The sequence below is a fragment of the Podarcis filfolensis genome, assembly GCF_964270895.1.
Source record: "Podarcis filfolensis genome assembly, chromosome: 2".
NCBI lineage: Eukaryota > Metazoa > Chordata > Lepidosauria > Squamata > Lacertidae > Podarcis > Podarcis filfolensis.
The window spans coordinates 75794363-75814678 of record NC_139605.1 but is presented as its reverse complement, the minus strand read 5'-3'; the positions used below and the strand labels follow the sequence as shown (position 1 = coordinate 75814678).

Here is a 20316-nt window from a genome sequence, read left to right as displayed (position 1 = left end):
AAATAAGATGCTCTTTCCATTTAATATCAATATGCCAGTTTAGCCAAGCGGTCAGGCGCAGTTCAAACTTCCAAAATACCTCCAGTTGTGTGGTTGTGCTTCCATTGCCTGCGCACAAAGCGACCTAGTATGATGGCCTGCCTTGGCAGCAATTCTGTAAACCTTTGTTGCAGCCAATCTTGTTAAAGTTCTGGTGGAAGATTCTACTGCCTGTTTAATGTATTATATGCTTTTCTGAAAACTCAGTGGAGTGTTAACATCCTACAAGAAGATAGGAAATATAAATCCCATACTGTCCCTGAAAGGGTAGGAAAATGGACTATAGCTGAGGAACCAGCAACAGTAAATTGTTGTACTATTTCCATAGCAAGTATTCAGTGGGACCCATTAAAAATTACAGTGGTACCTTGGTTTACAAACTTAATCCGTTCTGGAAGTCCGTTCTTAAACCAAGGTGTGCTTTCCCATAGCAGCAAGGGACTCAATTTGTAAATGGAACACACTCAACAGGAAGCGAAACATGTTCTGCTTCCAAGGCAAAGTTCACAAACCAAAACACCTACTTCCAGGTTTTCAGCGTTCTTAATCCAAGTTGTTCATAAACTAAGCTGTTCTTAAACCAAGGTACCACTGTATTCTGATTTCCAACAGAAATATGTCCTGGGCTGATTGATGACTGTCTGTTTTTTACATTTGTATTTTTCCTTTTGTAGAAGCAGAGTCCCATTTTGTATCCTACATACAAAATAGACTAATTTTTATTTTGAGGAGTTGCTTAAAAATTGTTTATGGGATGTGGAATGGTGCACTGACCCTTGTCAAAAACAATTGAGTAGATTGCAGAGAAGAGCAGGTAAAAAGCTAAAATCATCCCAAACCTCCTATGAGTCAGTTAGCAGGATTTTAAAAATGACCTCTGAAGTGATCCTTCACTTCTCAATAGCATAGCTCTGATTCAGCAAGGTGGCATAGTAGATTCTAATATGGCTGATGTTACATTTTTGCCTATATTCTTGAAATAAAAGATAAAGGGAAGAGGCCAGCTGCTAATGGCAAACACAGAAAAGAAGGTTTTGTGTCATAAAAAAAGATTAACTAATTCAGAAACTTCCAGTGCACATGGGACTCTGAGGAAAGCCATATACGCATGATTTTGCATGTGTGGGTTCCACACTGATTTCATGGGGTTATAGAGGAAGAGGACTATGCAAGCAGTTGTTATGTGCATATATCAAAGGGCCCTCCATGCATAAAGTTAAATATCTGATATTTCTCCTTTATCTCAAAATGCTTTGTTATTTTGAAAAAGAGAAATATTGAATTTAAAACTTACCTTGCAGGACTTTAGAGAAGGATGCTAGGCAATGTCATAGAAAGAGCATAGCTTTTGCTCAGACTTTGGGGAGAAATAGCCCTCATTGGTTCCCTTGTTATTAGCAGCTACAGCGTGAGGGCATGGGAAAACCGAGAGCAATCAGATCTCCTGGAAATATCACTTTCATTTTTATGTTCTTGTCAATTATTTAATGTTGCAACAAAACTACATGAGGGATGCAGCGTGATGGCAAAGTTTCCTTTTCATGAGCTAAATGTTTATTGCTGCCAGTCTGTTCCTGTGTAAGCACCAATAATTGTCAGTTTCTTCCTTCCTTTGTGAATCAACAAGAAAAATGCTGTTTGCTGTGATAGTTACCCAGAGTGTTTATTCTGTGGGTGCTGTAAGTGTATGCAAGAAAATTTTTAATCTCAGGCATAAGGCATCTTTCCTTCATTTAGATGTCTAAATATTGTTTGCATAGGGCTGGATTCAACTAACCCAGTACACTAAAAGGCAGCAGCACAGGATAAAGTGAAATGGTGGACTGCTGCAGCGTATTTTTCCAGTTACTAATCTGGACTGATTAAGCGTGCCCTGGCACATTATGTTCAGAGCCTAAACGCTTTTGAGTCCTTGCTCTCATTATGTGTATTAAAACTACATGAAATGTAATAAAGCCTCCCTCTATCTAAACCTCTACTTGTCTGTGATCTTCGTCAGGAAACACACACAATCATAGAACTGCAGAGTTGGAAAGGACCCCAATGGTCATCTAGTCCAACCTCCTGCAATACAAAAATCTCAACACACGGTCTCCCATCCAATCTGAAACCATACTGGATCCTACTTAGCTTTGTAAATGTGCTCACCGTTGTACTGCTGCACCACCTACCTCTTATTATTTAGAATTGTCTTCAGTTTACAATAAGATGCCAAACTGCTGTTAAATGTTACAATTCTTGGCTATATTGCGGCAGGATTTTTTTTACACATTCTGTAGATCAGGGAGATAACGTGGCTAAACTTCTTCCTGCTGTTCCTTCCCAGATTCCATTTCTTGGAGCTGGAATTAAGATCCATGAGAGGAGGGTTTCAGATAGCCTTCGTCCTTTCCATGAGCGTATGGAGGAGTGTTTCAGGCACTTAAAGGTCAAAGTGGAGAAACAATATGGTGTCAGAGAACTGGTAAGATCCCCTGCTTTTACTTCTCTATTTTTACTTCTATTTTAGCTGCTTGAAGGGGGATGGGGAAGGAATCAATGACCATCGGACTGTAAGGTGCAGCCTGTGATCTGAAGGCACTACAGCTTTCATCCCGCAGCCAGATCCACTTCTGGGGCACTAGGCTTCCCCTAGCGGAAAGCCTTCTGTTTATGTGAAAGCTATTCCACGTAGTTAGGGAGCTGAATTAAAAACCTTATGAAAGTTTTCTGGCCAAGACCTAGAGCCCCTGCTTCCTTTCCTCTCCTCTGTCTGTAATTTTTAATAGCTTAGAGCTTTGATCCAGACTGAATATCCAGGGGTCCTGGTTCTTGGAAGATTCCAGCTGTTTGCTGAATCTGCTTCTGAAGCAAGCTCTATAATAAAACATAAATGCATTAGCTGAGGCTAAAATGGTTGTATAAAAAGGCTGTGCAATAGAATTAGCCACTATGTGTTTCTGACAGCTCTTGGAGCACAGCCAACTAAATAGCCGAATAATTAGATGAAATGTTTGATAGCATTAGGAATGAGAGGGTTGTTATATATGAAACAGAATTTCTGCTCTTGCCTGGAACACACTGCCCTTGCAGGTTGTAATGGTCTGATTTGCTTTTACTGAAGAAAGGCTTTCTAGGTGGTGAATTTCTAAGCTTATTCCTTGGGAGAAATTACATGGCCTAAGTCCCAAATAATGCAAATTATGGCTATTTGTCTACTTTGTGTGCATATAGCACAATAGCCATAATTTGTAAACGTCCCTTGTATTAACTTAATAAACTAGCTTCAGAATCCATAGTCAAAACAAAAAATTTTTTTTCCTTCCAGTAGCACCTTAAAGACCAACTAAGTTAGTTCTTGGTATGAGCTTTCGTGTGCATGCACACTTCTTCAGATACACAGTGCATGCACACGTGTGCATGCACACGAAAGCTCATACCAAGAACTAACTTAGTTGGTCTTTAAGGTGCTACTGGAAGGAAAAAATTTTTTTTGTTTTGACTATGGCAGACCAACACGGCTACCTATCTGTAATTCAGAATCCATAGTTGCCTTTAAACAAACTTTGGACCCCTGTTTGAAAGCCAGAATAAGATGGGATTCAGTAATAGCAAAATTACAATCTGCTAAAGTCTTCTTCCCAACCATAAATGGGGAGGAGTGGGGGGGTGCACAAACCTGACACATTGCTCAGGCTTTTTCAGTATTGTCCACATGGCAGCACTGAAGCATATTTTTGCATTATGAATGACTAGAGCCAGTGTCAGCTTGGTTGAACAGTCCTTGTCACTTTCAGGTCAGCTAAAATGCATCCAGGTTCTTCTGGCTACACTTGCACTTCGCCTAAGCTGTTCTCACTGGGAGCTTGGTATAAATAGATCCCGATTGCTGATTTGTGTCTCATTGCAAGATGAGTTAATTTAACCTGGGCTTTAGCAAACCATGGGGAAGTTCCCAGAGTCTGACATGCACAACCTGACATAAAGCACATGGATAAGATAGCAGCCTGGCTCTAGTGTTTTAAATGTAAAGCAAACTACTAGTGTGGTTTCTTCACTCCTTTTAGATTTGAACATCTCCCAGCCTATTCTGGGTTCCAACTTGAGCTGAAATTTCGCATGCATATCAATGCAAAACGAAAAGTAATTTCCTTCAAGTATATGTTGCAAAATGAAGTATTTCATCACTTCTGAATACATTCCACATAAATTAATATGCTTGGGGGATGCCAATATTTAATATATATTCCAATACATATAAAAGCCAATGAATTCAAAGAGCAGACCCCTTCTGGTTTTATCATCTCTTTGGCTGGCTGGTGTGTTCTCTTTACCTGTAAAATGCAGCTGTGTGATTGTGTCTTCTCTCTGAACCTGGGGTTCACCAGATGAGAAGCAATTCCCACTGCATATAAAATGTAAAATGTATTTGAAAATAAACTTGGGAGCTCTAAATGGCTTTCCTGAGTCTCTTGCCGGAGGTGGCTCTCTGAGTGAAATGAGACAGCGTCAGAATGGAGCCTGAAGTATGAGATTACATACCAATTTCCATAGAGACTTCATAATATCTCTGAAATCTGTTTTTTTTTTAAAGGCCCTGACTTTCAAGTATTAAACTCAGGGAGGTGGCAGGTTTTTACACCATATACATATTGAGAATAGCTTCTCTGCCTTAATGCTAGGTAACTGAAGAAATTTCTGCTTCTTCGATAATGTGAGCTGAAAATCAAGGGGGTGATCTAAGTTCAAAATACAGCTCAGTTAGTCATGGATTGCACTAACCCCGGAGACTTGATCTTTCCTGGACATACTGAGCTGCTAGGCAGCCTTTCTCAGGCTGATCTGTGGGTGAATGAAGAGAGTCCTCAGCCAGCAGGAATTATTTTAAGTAAGGCAAAATCATGCAAAGTCAGGAAACCTTGGAACTGCCCCCTCCCTTTAAGGCTGCTTATTGGGGTCTGGGAAGGTCTTGGAAGGGAACCAGCAGCCTCCCAGGCCCCAGTGAGCAAGACTGTATCTTCCTTGCCTGCCTCTGGGATGCTCCCAGAGCCCTTGTACTTCCTTCATGGAGGCCAGTAAGGAAGGCACAGTCATGCTTACTGGGCTTTGGGAAAGTGGAGTGAGGACTCTGGGATGCTGTCAGAGCGCTTGTGCTGCCATCCCAAAGCCACTGGGTGTGCAGGTGGGAGGGGAAATAAATATATGGAGAGCAGGGAATGGTGGGTTTTTTCTGCTCTCCATTTATTAATTTGTTTATCTCCATCACCACCTGTATAAGGTTGTGATTGCTTAAGGGAAACAAGTGCAACTTGCAAGTTTACTGTAGCTGCCTCCTTTACATTTTCAAGGTTGGTTAGAAAGAAAATTAGAGACCCTTGCACACTGTCTGGTTCATTTTTCAAAAATAGGGTGTTGTGCCAGTATACAGAGTTTCTCCTTGAACAACTGAAGTCTAAACATTAACTCTCAAAACCAGTCACAGTAGAAACACCAAGGTTAGAAAAAAGAACAAGATGCAGGGAAAGGGTGTGTTAGGTTAGTATGCCATCACTGAACCTTGCTGAGCTCCAAGTTGAGCTACCTTTATGTCTTCAATACATGCTTTCCGCTATTATCTTCCAACAACACACTGTTTATTTTCCACTTAATTTGCAAACTTTACAAATGGGATTAAATCAAAGGAAAACAAAATCAAGGGTTAAATGCCTTGCTGAGGTATTTGAGTTTTATCTGTTCTACCTCATGGTAAATACCGATCTCCCTTTCCACCAGGGAAGATTAACTACCTTATATTTCCTATTCAGCCGGATTTTGATGATAGGCGAGTTGGTCGGCCAACATCTATGCTGCGATCGTATCGTCAGATGTCTATTATTTCCCTGTCCTCTATGAATTCAGACTGTGGTACACCAAGCAAGACTACTGCAGAAAGGTGAGTTTTATACTGACCGCTCCATACAGATATGGCAGGAGTTTTCTCCTTCTCTTCCTTCCTTCCTTCTCCTTCATCTTCCTATTACAATTTCACATTATACAACAAAGTTATCAAAGCAACTTAATAATACTACAGAGAATTTTTAAAAATTACACTAGAGCATAATAGTAATTGTATACTAGCTCCCAACCATTCCCCAAGTACATCAGCATAATGATGATAATAATATAATAATAAATAATAATAAATTTTATTTATATCCCACCCTCCCCAGCCGAAGCCGGGCTCAGGGCGGCTAACAACACTAAAATAGTGCAACATTATAAAAACATTATAAAAATTAATTATGATGATCTAAAAGCTAGCAAACAACAAAAATCAAGAAACAGGAGACAAAATTAACAAACAAATGCTTAGGAGTAAAGAGAGAATGAAAACAATTCTCTGAAAGGCACTGCGGTTCCAAATCTGCATATTATGTTTTTGTATTTTATTATGATTTTGCATATGCTGGAAGATGCCCAGAGTGGCTTGGGGAACCCAATCAAATGGGCAGGGTACAAATAACCAGTTCTTCCCAGAAGTCAGAGGAAGTACAGTGGTACCTCGGGTTAAGTACTTAATTCGTTCCGGAGGTCCGTACTTAACCTGAAACTGTTCTTAACCTGAAGCACCACTTTAGCTAATGGGGCCTCCTGCTGCCGCCGTGCCACCGGAACCCGATTTCTGTTCTTATCCTGAAGCAAAGTTCTTAACCTGAGGCACTATTTCTGGGTTAGTGGAGTCTGTAACCTGAAGTGTATGTAACCCGAAGTATATGTAACCCAAGGTACCACTGTATTATAGATCAAAACCGGTACTTTGAACTGGGCCCAGAAACACAGTGGAAACCAGTGCAGCCAGACCAGAGTTGCTTTTATATGTTCAGACTGCCTGGTCCCTGTTAATATTCTGTCCACTGAATTCTGAACTAGCATGCAATGGCTTAGCCGAGACAGTAAGAATCCTGAGCATGTGATGACTCAGCTGAGAAAGGTTTTTTAATCTTTTATATTTCTTAGGGAAAGCCATTTCAAAACTAAAAGCTACTTTTGAAATTTGCAGTGGCAATTCAACTACATAGATCGCTGGCGAACCTTTAAAGACTTACTAATTCTCATTCCAGCACTACTTGCTACTACAGTGAGTTCCGGAGTCATAGCCACAAAAATATGCATTAGGCAAATGAAAAGATGTGTGCTTTATTCACAGAGAAAACATGAGATCTTGAAAACACAGTTTTTAAAACATGAGTGTTGCCTTCTTGGATTATCTGTCCATGTATTTTAAGATAATGTGGTAACTTCTAATTGGGCACCATTGTCCTCCAAAGTAACATAGGAAGGTCCCCTAATTATGATGATGCCAAAGATATTCTGTTAATTAATACATTCAGCTAATGAACTATCCTTGGTAAGTTGCTACATCACCAAGAGACAGTGAAGAAATAAAGCCTAGAATTATTAAAAAAAAACTAGTGATTTTATTGTTTTAACTGTATTTCAAATATTCTTTTAACTCTTATTCTTATTGTTTTCTTGGGTATGTTAACTAAGGATATTTTAATTTTGCATGCATGGATTGGTTTTATAGTTGTAAACTGCTTAGAAGCCATTTGGGCATACAATCAGTATATAAATAAATTGCAAATCATAACAAAGAATTGCTGTACCATTGTTACCTATTTATATGCAGTTTGTTTTTCTTACCCCCAGAAGTATTTACAGCAGACGTTTCAAGTGTTTTGTTTTGTTTCTGGTCCCAAGCTCCCCTCTCTCACCCTAGCACAGGCATCCCCAGACTCGGCCCTCCAGCTGTTTTGGGACTACAATTCCCATCATCCCTGTCCACTGGTCCTGTTAGCTAGGGATGATGGGAGTTGTAGTCCCAAAACAGCTGGCGGGCCGAGTTTGGGGAAGCCTGCCCTAGCAGGCTTATTTTAGCCATGCCCTGAACTCTTCACCACAACTTCCAGTACCTTACCTCTGTGAGAATCTTCTGAGCTCACCTGCTGTTTATTGCTTTGCTGTCACTTCTTGTTCCATCCATTTCTTTTCAGCTGTATTTGTGCCACTACAAAAAAAGAGACTACATAAAGGTACTTTCCCCAATAACCCTGCTCTGACCCTCATCTTCTATTCTCCTCCATCAGCTTCATGCATATACCCACCTGAGGATATCCCGAGCTGTCTTGCACAATGGGCCTGCAATGCTGAATAGAATCATCTTTCAATATAGGAGCAGTGCTATGGGCATAATAATTAAAAGTGCTTTGCCTCAATTTCTATCCTCAGCTTTGAACTGGAAGTCCCGTCTCCCAAGGCTACCAAGTCAGTGTCAGATGAGAATGTACGCCTGGCAAGCCCCCTGCCTGAAGTTAAGCTGAGAAAGTGCAGGAAGAGAGCAAAGAGAAGCAGTGTGGTCTTTGCAGATGAAAAAGCATCACCTGAACTTCTTGATATGAAAAGTGTACGTTGTTATAGATGAGTAGTTTCATTATAATTCTGAAGTACAAACTGTCAATTTCATAGTAGACGTATGTTTTCTGGACAGTATGTGTCCCTTAAAGTATCGATGTCCATGAAAGAAAAAGATGTGGTTTTCTTGCAAGATGTGACACTCATCTTGGTAAGTGGTGGAAGATACATTTGCTTAATGGAACATGTCAGGGGTTGCTGAACGCTAACTCCTAGCATCAGCCCTAGCAGGCAAGGCCAAGGATGTTGGGAGTTGTAGTTCAGCAACATCTGGAGGGCCAAAGGTTCCCCACATCTGGTATAAGTGAACCAGTATAGTTACAGTACGCTTAACAATCAAGGAGGCTGGTAATATATCCTGACCTAAACCAGATTATTCTTTTATTTACTGTTGGTGACAGTCAGATGGCTTGTTTGGTGGGAGGTTATAGCAGTGATCCAGAAGAAAGAAGTTGGCTGCACTTTTGTGGTCCTGATTGCTGTTGGATACTTTCAAGAGGGATAGGTGGTCATTATGAGTCTTCTAAAGGAAATTAAATATTGTTAGGGCATTGCAAGTTTGCAAACTGTGCTCTATAAACAGTGCCAAGCTGCAGACTACACCATTGGCACCTTTTTGTGCGATCTATCATTTGAGCACTTTGATCACATTAATCATCAGCCTGACTTGCATTGCACAATTTTATAACATCACCCCTAAGAACCAAATGTTTTTGAGTATTAAAAAAGCAACGTCATTAAAGCAAAAATCAAAAACAGTTCAGTAAAGAAGCCTCATCTAATTTATTTTACTATCCAGAAGTAAAGCTAACTAAAAATCATTTTGAATCATAAATCCTTTGGAAGAATTGTTACAAAGGACATAAAGTTCTATCCCAATATAATCTGTTTAAGACCCTATTAAATGGTCATCAGCTTCATTTACTGTTCACCCCAGAAGTAAATTGACTCCCTTTTGTGATCACATAAAATGTAAACATATATAACTTTTAAAATTCAATAATTCTAAATATGTTTCATATGCTTGCTGAGATCAGTATAAAATTCAGTTTTTAAAGACTGTCATGGCATAAATGACTAAAACTCAATTTGTGCCTGCCAAGCAGATGTTGAACAGATTTAGAGTGTTGGCCACACCTTTGCCAAATAAAGAAAGATGTGGTAGAGAAGTGAATATGACACCAGTTATTTAACCTTCAGAAATTTAGCAAGTGTCCTTGAGCATGTATGTCTAATTACTATGACTCTGTGGGATTTTTCTAGCTTTCTGTTGGTGATATCCTATAGAACAAAGCTTCTGCCTCATTTCGGTTTTGTGACAGGGTAAAAACCATTAGGCAGAGTTTGGCAGAAGCTCAGGGACAGCCAAAACAGCTGCTGGTTGTTCCCCCTGAGCCCCCAACCATTCTCCTCTGTTGCCAAATGACCTTTTCCTCCCACCATCTGCCCTAAACTGGCCTACTGTTCCAGGTATGGTGGTCAATACTTCACCAGTGTTGTAGAAAGATCCAGTCTATTTGGCTTCTGTGCACGGAACTGTGTGTTGGGAGTGAAACAAACTACAGTCCAGGGTTAAGACCTAATGCTATATTAAGAGTTGTGGATTCCCTCCCCACTCCTTGCAACAGTGGAAAAGAGTGAAGGGGTATGTTTTGCTCATACAGAGAAAGTATGTTTACTGTGACATGCAAATGAGGCCATTGTAAGAAAATAGAAGTGTGTTTGGGTGATCTTTCCTCTGCATTCAGTATCTATAAGTAAAGAAATGGAAGTGGCTCCCCTTGCTTGACTAAGTAAGATTTCAAGGATGCTATAACCTCCTTTGTGCCCTTGGGCAAGTCTCATTAGCTTCAAGATAACTTGTACAAAACCTCCCAGTGGACTGTATTTTTAGAGCACAGTTCATATTCTACTGAATTACAGAGGAAAAAACTCCCATTGATTTTAATGGTCTTAGGCATCATACTTGAGTCAATAAAATGACTGCTTGGCTTTACTGATCTTTAGTTATTAAATGAAGCATTTTGCATTCTTCTGGCTTCGCCAGGGGCAGCTTCACTTGTGAGGAAGCAGTAGTCTCTTCAAATAATTGAAAAAAAAATATGTTTGCCAACACAAGTAAAACTCGCACAAATAATTTTTCCCTATATGCAACTGTTAAAATTGGTTAATTCCCCCTCCTGAGTACTGAATGATTTGTGTGTTACTGTACAGCTGTCAAGAAAACATGCATTTATGAGTGACACGAATCTTTCTGAACATCTGGGTGTACCTCACAAAACATCTGTTCTCAAGCAAATGAGCTTTGCCAGCCGTTCTATGCCAACCATTCCAGGTAAGGCAATTAAGATAAGAGAATGAGAACCCTGTACTTTGGGGCTGCTAGTAATTAAAATAAAATAAAATAGGCTACTTCCAGTCACTGTTGTTTTAAAAAAGAACTTCAATCTTTTCAAATTCAAAATGTATTATATTAATGTTTTAGTGCCTAAAGCAGACATTTTGATACAGGCCAAGCATCAACTAATATTTTATTCAATGTTGTCTAATCATTATAACAGTTACAATCAGTTAAGATTGCTATCACTCGAGACCTTTAACTATCACTGTGTGTATAGAGTGCGCAGACGCAAACACAAGCAATGTGCTCAGATAGTCCTCACAGGCATCAGAGCCATTTAGAAACTCACAAGTATAGACACTTTTGTGCCAGCATCAGAGTAATAAAGCGTAACAGCAAAATCAAAGGAACATAAATTGCTGTTGCAGTTAAGAACTTGTGAAGTGGCGGGACAGGTATTTTGTGCAGCACAGAAAAGAAGGAAGAGTGTTTGGACATATGTTTAGCAAGACAAAACCCACCCCTGATAAATGCAATAATGGAGGCGGGTATCCCACTCTTCTACCTTGCTCTTTTCTTGATTAGCAGTTCTTACTCTTCACTTGATTAACTAAAGCTCTTGTGGACAATTCCCAGCAAACTCCCAGATGCACAGCATCCAAACAAGCGTATTAGAGGAGGAGTGAAATTATTAATCTTGCTGGAATCTTGGGAGCTACCTGACAGATGGGGAGAAGGCCAAAGCCTTCCATTGCACTGGATCTGGAGTAGGGTGAATCCTATAAGACAGGTCATTTATTCTGGAACAGGTGCTTCTGCAGAGATCCTTGGGTGGCAACAGTTACCAGTCATCTTGATCCTTGTACATGCAGTTGGAATGGAAGCCCTAAGAGGCAAAAAGACTTTTTGCTTTCACAGTTTGTGTCAAGCTGTTTAATTGTTGCCATTGTCCAACCATGGGAAGACAGGGAGTTACATTTTCTGCATGCCGATTTTTTTAGAATTAATTAATTTGGGCTCTCTCTTGTTACTTCATTAAGTACCAGTGTTTGCTTGTTTTTAAGGGGTAACTATGTCCGTGTGCTGCCCCCCACCTGAGGAACCAAATGCACCACAGAGGATGAGCCAGGCAAGCATCCCTCCTCCCATCTTGGAGGTAGACAGGAAAACTCTAAAAAAGAAGAAAGTGAACCAGCTCTTCAAAACAATAGTAAGTGAAAATTTTCAAGTTGGGGCTCAACTGAATAGTGGTGTCTGATCAGCTCCTAGCTGCTGATGAGCTCCACTTTTTCCCTGAGTTTTCAAATCAGATCTTGTAACTTGCATTGAAAATGTGAGGAACTGAAGACGCACAACCCGAAAAGCCCTACTGAGGAAATCAATCTGCTCATTGCATTATTTTTAATATTTATCTATTCTGTATGCACAGCATGCTCCAGCACAGCAATTTTAATATTAGGTTAACACAAGAAGTCTCATTTGACCTTCACTTGTACTCCTGGCCTGATTTATTTGCCAACCCAGCAAAAATTTAATGCTTCGTTAAGATTTCAAAAAAACAAAAACAAAAGCCATGTGAGTTGAACAACTCAACCACACAGTAGCAGCACTACAGAGCACATTTCTGTTTAGATCATAGTAGGCAACTTGGTACACACATTACACTGCGGTGCTTCCATACACATTTGTATAGAAGGTGTTAACAATGCTGCATTTCATGTACTCTAGGCAAAACTTTCTTCTTTCAATGAAATCACATCTTGTCTGCAAAGCAACATACAGTTCAGGCAAGTGTTGGATTACAGCTGACATCTATTTAAAGTTGATAAGTTTCAGGGTTTTTTCAAAAGCCTGATTGGAGATGTTATTATTTTCTAGACTCCAATAGCAAAACAAAATATGCAACCTAGAAATGCAGAGGGTGCTAGTATTTCTCGTGGTGCGTGAAAGGATAGCAAATTCTGCCATTTTATATGTACTGTCTCGCTGAAATGTTGGAAGATTTCTAACTGGTATTTCCCTTTCATAAGTTGCTATAAAAGACAAGAATCGTGTTTTGTTTTAGCTGACTATGATCACTAACATTAAAGTATTCAAAGGATGCCATATAGAATATTTCAGTACTTCTTGCTACAATACCGTAAAGTATTGTCTGCCCATGACTGATGGTATAGCACCTGGAGAGCTATAGGTTCCCCAAGGCAGCAGTAGTAGCCGCCACTGGTTTTATTATCTTGCATGTGTTCCCAGCATCAGCTCACACCTAGTATCTGCCACTAAGATTTTCTTTAACTCCTGTTTTTAAAAAATACTTTACAAAAAAAGCTCTAACAGGCAATCTAGCTTTTATGTTGACCTCACAAGTGTAGAGTTCAGGAGTATCTTACTTGCATTTTGATCATGTACATGTTTAAAACTCAGTGTGATTTGCTTTTGAGCAAATAGGAATAGTTCCAACTAAGTGTGCACAATATTGCAGCCTTGAAGTAGTAAATCAAATCACATCAAAAGTGAACAGCTTGCGGGACAAGAGGGAACATATTTTTAAAAGCCACTTCTTTCACTAATAAGAGCCAAGCAAAAGCTAGGCTTTAATTCATCAGTCAGCCAACCTATATTTTGACTTCATTAGAGTTCCTTAGAACAAGGAAGTTTTCCCCTTCAAAGAGACAGCAACCTTAGTAACAACCTTCAGATTTGATTCACTGTTTGTTTTCTGAAATCTCCCTGCACTTTAAAGTCTGGTTTTAAGTATCAGGTTTGCACTTGCAGTAATACAGGACAGAGAATACAGAAAGGATACTCCTAAGAGCTTAGATGCGAGTGTGGGTTTAAACTCCTTTGAGACAAGCCTGAAAGGGAATCTCTCAATGAAAAGCAAAAAACCAAAGACCTGCCTTGCAGCTGTCATACTGAATATATACATCTGCTGCCTACGTCCAAGGATGTAGGAGCACCATCATCTTGGCTGTGACCACACATCCTAGCACTAGTGTTGTAGCAGAGAAGAGGGTGTTGCAGTGGGACCCAGCAAGCCTTAGTAGCTAGTTCTTTAAGGAATCCCATGCCACCTAAGCCACTTTGGGGTTTTATACGGAAAGGCAAGTTAAATATTTAACATAAAAAGAAACATCACTGCTTGGAGTTGGAGTGGATTGGAATTCCTTCATGACATGCATTCATATAAGCACTACAGGCTGATTTAAGTGGGAGGAAAGCACTGGACCATTCTGATAAGAGAAACTGCTGGGTTAGCTGTTGGTCAGTGCCTTATTTGGTGTGCTTACAGCCAATGTGGTGCCATCCAGAAGTTGCTCAGTTATGACTCACCATTCTTGACCACTGGCCATGCTAGCTGGGCCTGATGGGAGTTGGAACCCATCTGGAGAGTGCCATGATGGCCACCCCTGGCTTACAGCAAGATCACTAGAGGAAGAAAAACGTTGACAGGCAACCTTCTTTTTTTTTGTATCCAGTACAGGACCAAACAACTTGAAGATGGGAGGCATACCAGTGAGCGACAATCTGATTTCTTCCCAGACCAGTGAATAAATTACCTTGTTTGAAAGAGAAGAGATTTCCTAGAAGTGTGGAAAACAAGATTCCAAACCGGAGAGGAAGGCTGGCATAAAAGAACGTTACTAACTCGTATAACTCACTTGCACAATCTATACATCTGCTGTTTTAATCAATGCACAATAGTAATTAAAATATTTGCTTTTCCATTTCTAACAAGATTATAAAGTCAAGGCATTTTTAGTAATCTTTAGGCCAGTTCCCAGACTCAGCATTCTAGGAACATGGTGGCTCACTAGAACAAGCATCCACCTGCCACTGTGCACAGGGCATAATGTGACAGATAATATGCACTTAACCTGATTTATGCAGTCCTTTTGCATTTTATTTGCACTTTTTATTAAGTGTATGTGCTGGCTTCTGTATTCCACTGCACTTATAGGATACCTAAAAGACTGATCTTGTAAATCGGGTGTTAGTTAGCTCATTGAACTGGTAATTCCTATTTTAAATTCCCAATGAAGTTTAAAGGTTGACTGAAATTCTGTTTTTATTAAAGTACAGGCCCCACTTAACTTACAACTTTGGACTGTTGTCATGGAATTGTCTTGCCATTATATTACCACCGCACCCCCAAGAATGATAGCTCTTTTGTGTTTTAATTTCACACATACTCCGCAAACATGCAAGAAAAAGTTTCTGTATGAAAGAACCTCTTACATCCTTTCTATAGACTATATACTTCCTGCAATTTAGTAATCAAATGTTATATGTGTTCTCTAATTTGCTCTGAATCATCCTTCATGGAATTTCTCCAAATTCCTCAGTATATTGCATAATTCATCTCGTCTTACTGACAAGAGAACTCTACAATTCCTGTATTGCTACTGTGCCAATATAATTGATTTTCTCACCTTTCTGACATGCTTATGCTATACCTTTTTGCTTGTTTCATTGCTCCGAGACAAAAGTACAGCTACATGGTTTTAGTACTATTATTGCATAACATATCCATTTATTTTAAAGAAGTCAATAAATGTATCATCTTGATTTGGGATTACTCAGAAATTTCGACATATTCATTTGCCTATGTATCTCCTGGCTACTGTGTAAAAACTGCACTGATTTAATAAACTGTGCCCAGTTTTGGGGCTTCAAGGTAAAGTTTTAAATTGCTTGTTATAACAGGAAAATGTAAACTTTGATTTGTGTGTTCTGGAAAATATGAATGTCTAAAAGCCCACTTCCTCCTGGTAATTTATATTCTGCTGCAATTGGAACTGAGATGGAGTAGAGTTCAGGATCGATCACTGTTCCCTGGAGCATTTGACCAGCACCAGAAGCAGCAGCAGTCAGTGATAAAGGTCTCCTACTTAGAGCCTACAGCAACTATAATAATGTCATGATTATATAATGGGAAGGAAATTTGGAAGAAACTACACAGCTTTCTAAAACAACTGAGCCATATGGATGCCTCTGGCAGAATGCTATCAGCTAATTAGGTCATTTCTAGGAAAGTCAGATTTGTTCCCAAGTTTCTGAAATCTTATCAAAAAGATTGATTTCACAAAAGATATTATGGGACATATCCCAAACAGCTGGTACAGTCTACTCATCCCAAGTGGCACTGTTGATGAGCATTTCCCCCCAGAAAAGTTAACTGAGAAAGTTTGTATTTTATTGATGAAATACTAATTCTGTGCATTGATCTTCATATTGTTTTGACTGGCATTGCAAGTAACAAGCAAACCACCAGAAAAGGCAAACCAGTATGCTGCCCATGGATTAATTTCAAGTAGATGGTTGGTGGCCTTGCTTTGAGCAAAGGAACTCCAACTTGCCATTTGGACTACAGTGGTACCTTGGGTTAAGAACTTAATTCGTTCCGGAGGTCCGTTCTTAACCTGAAACTGTTCTTAACCTGAAGCACCACTTTAGCTAATGGGGCCTCCCACTGCTACTGCGCCGCCATCACACAATTTCTCTTCTCATCCTGAAGCAAAGTTCTTAACCCGAGGTACTATTTCTGGGTTAGCAGAGTCTGTAACCTGAAGCGTATGTAACCCGAGGTACCACTGTACACATTGTCACTCATAATTCCTTGGCTGATCACAGATGACCTGATGATCACAACACCAGGCCCCAGAAACACAGCAATCACCCTACCAAAGAATTCAACACATTTGCAATGCTGTCAGGCCTCCACTGGGAGCTGGAGGGTCACAGATTCCCCACCCTGGGCTCTTGTTTCATCCTCATTATGTACTGTCTCACTGAAATGCTGGAAGATTTCTGACTGTGGTATTTCCCTTTCATATTTTGCTATAAAAGACAAGAATCACAAAAATGAAACTCTGCAGCACCAAATTCAGATACTATGGGGTACAAATAACCAGAAACCTTAACAAACTATACCTCCACAGCTACAACATCATGTGGTGAGAAAATAACAAAGACCTGAGGAAATGGAACAACACCAACTTCACCCTCTCAGACAAAATAGCAATGATCACACACACACAAAAATTAACCTACATATTCCAAGCCCTGCCAATTTGGATTCCCTCAACCAAAGTCTATAAATGATAGAAAAAACTACACTTGTTTATTTTCTCACACAAAAAGCCAAGAATAAGCCCCAAATGCCTGCGCCTCCCCTCCTCAGGAAGCGGAATCCCTAATATAGAACTATACTACATTGTCAGCCAAGTTCACCCCATACCGCAATGCCATACATACTAGAAGACGAAATGAAACAATGAGAATACACAGAGACAGACACCATTGAAAATACCTCGGCCACAGCATACTCATTCCTTCAAAACAAAGGAAAATCCCCACAACACTAAACAGGTTCACACAGTCCATGCTCATAGCATGGAATGAAAAAGTAGGAAAACTATCCCCATTAACCCCCCCTGGCATTACGCAGCCCAAAACATCTAAATAAAAACTTGGCAAGCCAAAGGCTTACACTGCCTAACAAACATCTACAAAAATAACAAACCCATACTGACACAATGCAAGACAAACTAGGGGACACCCAAATACCCTGGCTAACCTGCTACCAGCTGCACACCTTCTTAAACAACCCAGCAGTAAAAGCAGCAGCCACTAGGCCTTTGACCATCTTCGAAAACCTTCTCCTGACAGGAGAGGGACATGGCAAGGGGAAGGTATCCCCAATATGCAAAATATTACTCCAGAATCCCACAACCCCCCTCATCTCAATCAAAAAACAATGGGACCACAACATAGGTTATGAAATGTACCCTATCCAATGGACTAAACTGTGGTCTAAACCTCCCTTTAAATTCATCACAGCCAAAAGAAGGGACCTTGAAACTTACCGTATTTTTCCCTCTATAACACGCAGATTTTTTCTCCTAAAAAGGAAGAGGAAATGTGTGTGCGTGTTATTGAGCGAATGTGTGGTCCCTGGAGCCGAAAAATCAGGCAAAAATCAAATCGCGCTTCACGGAGAAGGGAAATCTGAAAAGAGGAAGTGGCTGCTTTCCTGCATTCTGCCTCAGGGTCTTACTGCCCACCCTCCTCTGTTTCCTTGCTGTGTTTGCTGAAACGGAACAAAGAGCAGGGAAAGCCCCTCCCCTCCAGGCAAGCAGAGAGGAAAGCAGACTGTGTTCCTTCTATTTCCTCTCTGTGCTCCGGTGCTGCTGGGGGAGAGGGAGAGAGAGAGAGGGTGGGAGGGAGGGAGAGAGAGAGAGAGAGAGAGAGAGAGAGAGAGAGAGAAAGAAAGAAAGAAAGAAAGAAAGAAAGAAATGGCTGGGGTGGGGGGAAACGTTTGCCTTTCTTTTCTCCCTCCCGTTAAATCCCTCTCCTGCATTCTTAGCCAGCTGCTTCTCTGCACACCACCTCATGTCCCTTCTTTGTTTTTCCTTCGCTCTCCATTTAAAATGTGGTTACAAAGCATGGATCCTCAGGATCTTTGCATTGGGTCACCCCAAATTCACCATCAGATCACATAGCATGTCCATGGCTACAGCCTGCACCAAAAAAACCACGCACCCACTGTTGCCTGGGGCTGCAATGGTGCAAAAACGTGGTTACAAAGCATGGATCCACAGGGATCCTCAGGATCTTTGCATTCGGTCACCCCAAATTCACCATCAGATCACATAGCATGTCCATGGCTACAACCTGCACCAGAAAAATCACGCACCCACTGTTGCCTGGGGCTGCAATGGTGCAAAAACGTGGTTACAAAGCATGGATCCACAGGGATCCTCAGGATCTTTGCATTCGGTCACCCCAAATTCACCATCAGATCACATAGCATGTCCATGGCTACAGCCTGCACCAGAAAAATCACGCACCCACTGTTGCCTGGGGCTGCAATGGTGCAAAAACGTGGTTACAAAGCATGGATCCACAGGAATTCTCAGGATTTTTGCATTGGGTCACCCCAAATTCACCATCAGATCACATAGCATGTCCATGGCTACAGCCTGCACCAAAAAAATCACGCACCCACTGTTGCCTGGGGCTGCAATGGTGCAAAAATGTGGTTACAAAGCATGGATCCACAGGGATCCTCAGGATCTTTGCATTCGGTCACCCCAAATTCACCATCAGATCACATAGCATGTCCATGGCTACAGCCTGCACCAGAAAAATCACGCACCCACTGTTGCCTGGGGCTGCAATGGTGCAAAAACGTGGTTACAAAGCATGGATCCACAGGAATTCTCAGGATTTTTGCATTGGGTCACCCCAAATTCACCATCAGATCACATGTCTGTGGCCACAGCATGAAGCACAAAAATGATACATCCACTGTTTCATTCAGAATGTTTTTTCCCTTGTTTTCCTCCTCTAAAAACGATGTGCGTGTTATGGTCAGGTGCGTGTTATAGAGCGAAAAATACGGTATCTATAGATGGTACCTAACACCACGGAAGCTGGAGATGATACACCCAGGAACCTCACCAAAATGCTGGAGAGGTTGCATCTCTACAGGCACATACCTCCACGTGTAGTGGGATTGCCCCAAGATCCAACCCTTTTGGACATCAGCCCTACCTGAAATATGCAAAATAACTAAACAGGTATTAGAAGCCACCCCAGAACTAGCCATATTGAATATTTTCCAAGACAATAATACATACTCACACTAGGAAGAGCTCATAAGCCACCTACTTTCAGCAGCCAGGAGCATCATATAGACACTGAAGGGACCTGTCAGGAGTGTATATGCACTATTGGTACCAAACTGTATGGGAAACAGCCCTACTAGATAAAAAAATCTAACCCACAAACTGAAACTAGCACAGGGACAAATAAAAGAGGACACCTTCACCCTGGTGTGGCTCCCCTTTATTACACACACAGCCTAACAAGAAACCACTGTCAGCATACAAATTGATAGGGCTATCTTGACCCAACAACCCCTCCCCCTCACACATGCAAACAAAACTCACTGCAGTCAACTTAAGGCAACCCTTGGCCTCCAATGCCTCTCCCTGCCAATGAAAACTAATAAATGAATAGAAATAGAACCTACCCATGCAACGCTGATACAAAAACCTTACACAGACACTATGTAAGAGAATGAAAGTTTACTACCCCCTCTCTTCCCCACGCTGTCCCTCCCCACCTCTCTTCTCCCCAACCTTATACTGACTACAATGTTAACGTCTCACATTGAATATAACTGATCTGTAGAAAGGACTTTACGATCTGAAAACAGATGATGTATGTACTTTTGTAAACAAAAAACAAAAAACACCCAAAAAACTTTAATAAAAACAATTTTAAAAACAATAATTCATTGGCTGATCTGCTGGTGACTATTCTCATATTTGAGAATAGTCACCAGCAGATCAGCCAATGAATTATTGTTTTTAAAATTGTTTTTATTTGCTTAGTTCCTCTGGCTCATATATAGCAGCACACACATATATTTATGTGTGTGCTGCTATATATGAGCCAGAGGAACTAAGCAAATCAAAATTATTTGTGTAGACATACCC

The 20316-nt window shown here is 40.6% G+C and overlaps 1 protein-coding gene and 1 long non-coding RNA gene across 13 annotated transcripts in view; one reads left to right on the top strand and one right to left on the bottom strand.

Moving 5' to 3' along the window:
• DOCK2 (dedicator of cytokinesis 2) overlaps positions 1-15490 on the top strand; it is a 241012-nt gene extending 225522 nt beyond the window's left edge. For all 5 annotated transcript variants that reach the window (XM_083596706.1, XM_083596709.1, XM_083596710.1 and 2 more), the window contains 6 exons: positions 2366-2503; positions 5823-5950; positions 8287-8461; positions 10684-10804; positions 11875-12020; positions 14287-15490. In XM_083596706.1, coding sequence (XP_083452832.1) covers positions 2366-2503; positions 5823-5950; positions 8287-8461; positions 10684-10804; positions 11875-12020; positions 14287-14358 — 780 coding nt within the window. In that variant the 3' untranslated portion in view covers positions 14359-15490. The remainder of the gene's footprint in view (positions 1-2365; positions 2504-5822; positions 5951-8286; positions 8462-10683; positions 10805-11874; positions 12021-14286) is intronic.
• Positions 2266-20316, bottom strand: part of LOC310755152 — a 44297-nt gene continuing 26246 nt past the window's right edge. For 2 of the 8 annotated variants that reach the window (XR_014544169.1, XR_014544170.1), the window contains exons 5-8: positions 7976-8065; positions 5968-6031; positions 4353-4423; positions 2266-2460 (exon numbers count right to left, since the gene is read on the bottom strand). This is a non-coding gene — a long non-coding RNA (uncharacterized lncRNA). Of the gene's footprint in view, positions 2461-2510; positions 2896-4352; positions 4424-4800; positions 4861-5967; positions 6032-7975; positions 8066-20316 lie in introns of those variants that run through there. The other 6 variants (XR_014544171.1, XR_014544173.1, XR_014544174.1 and 3 more) reach the window with 6 other exon arrangements.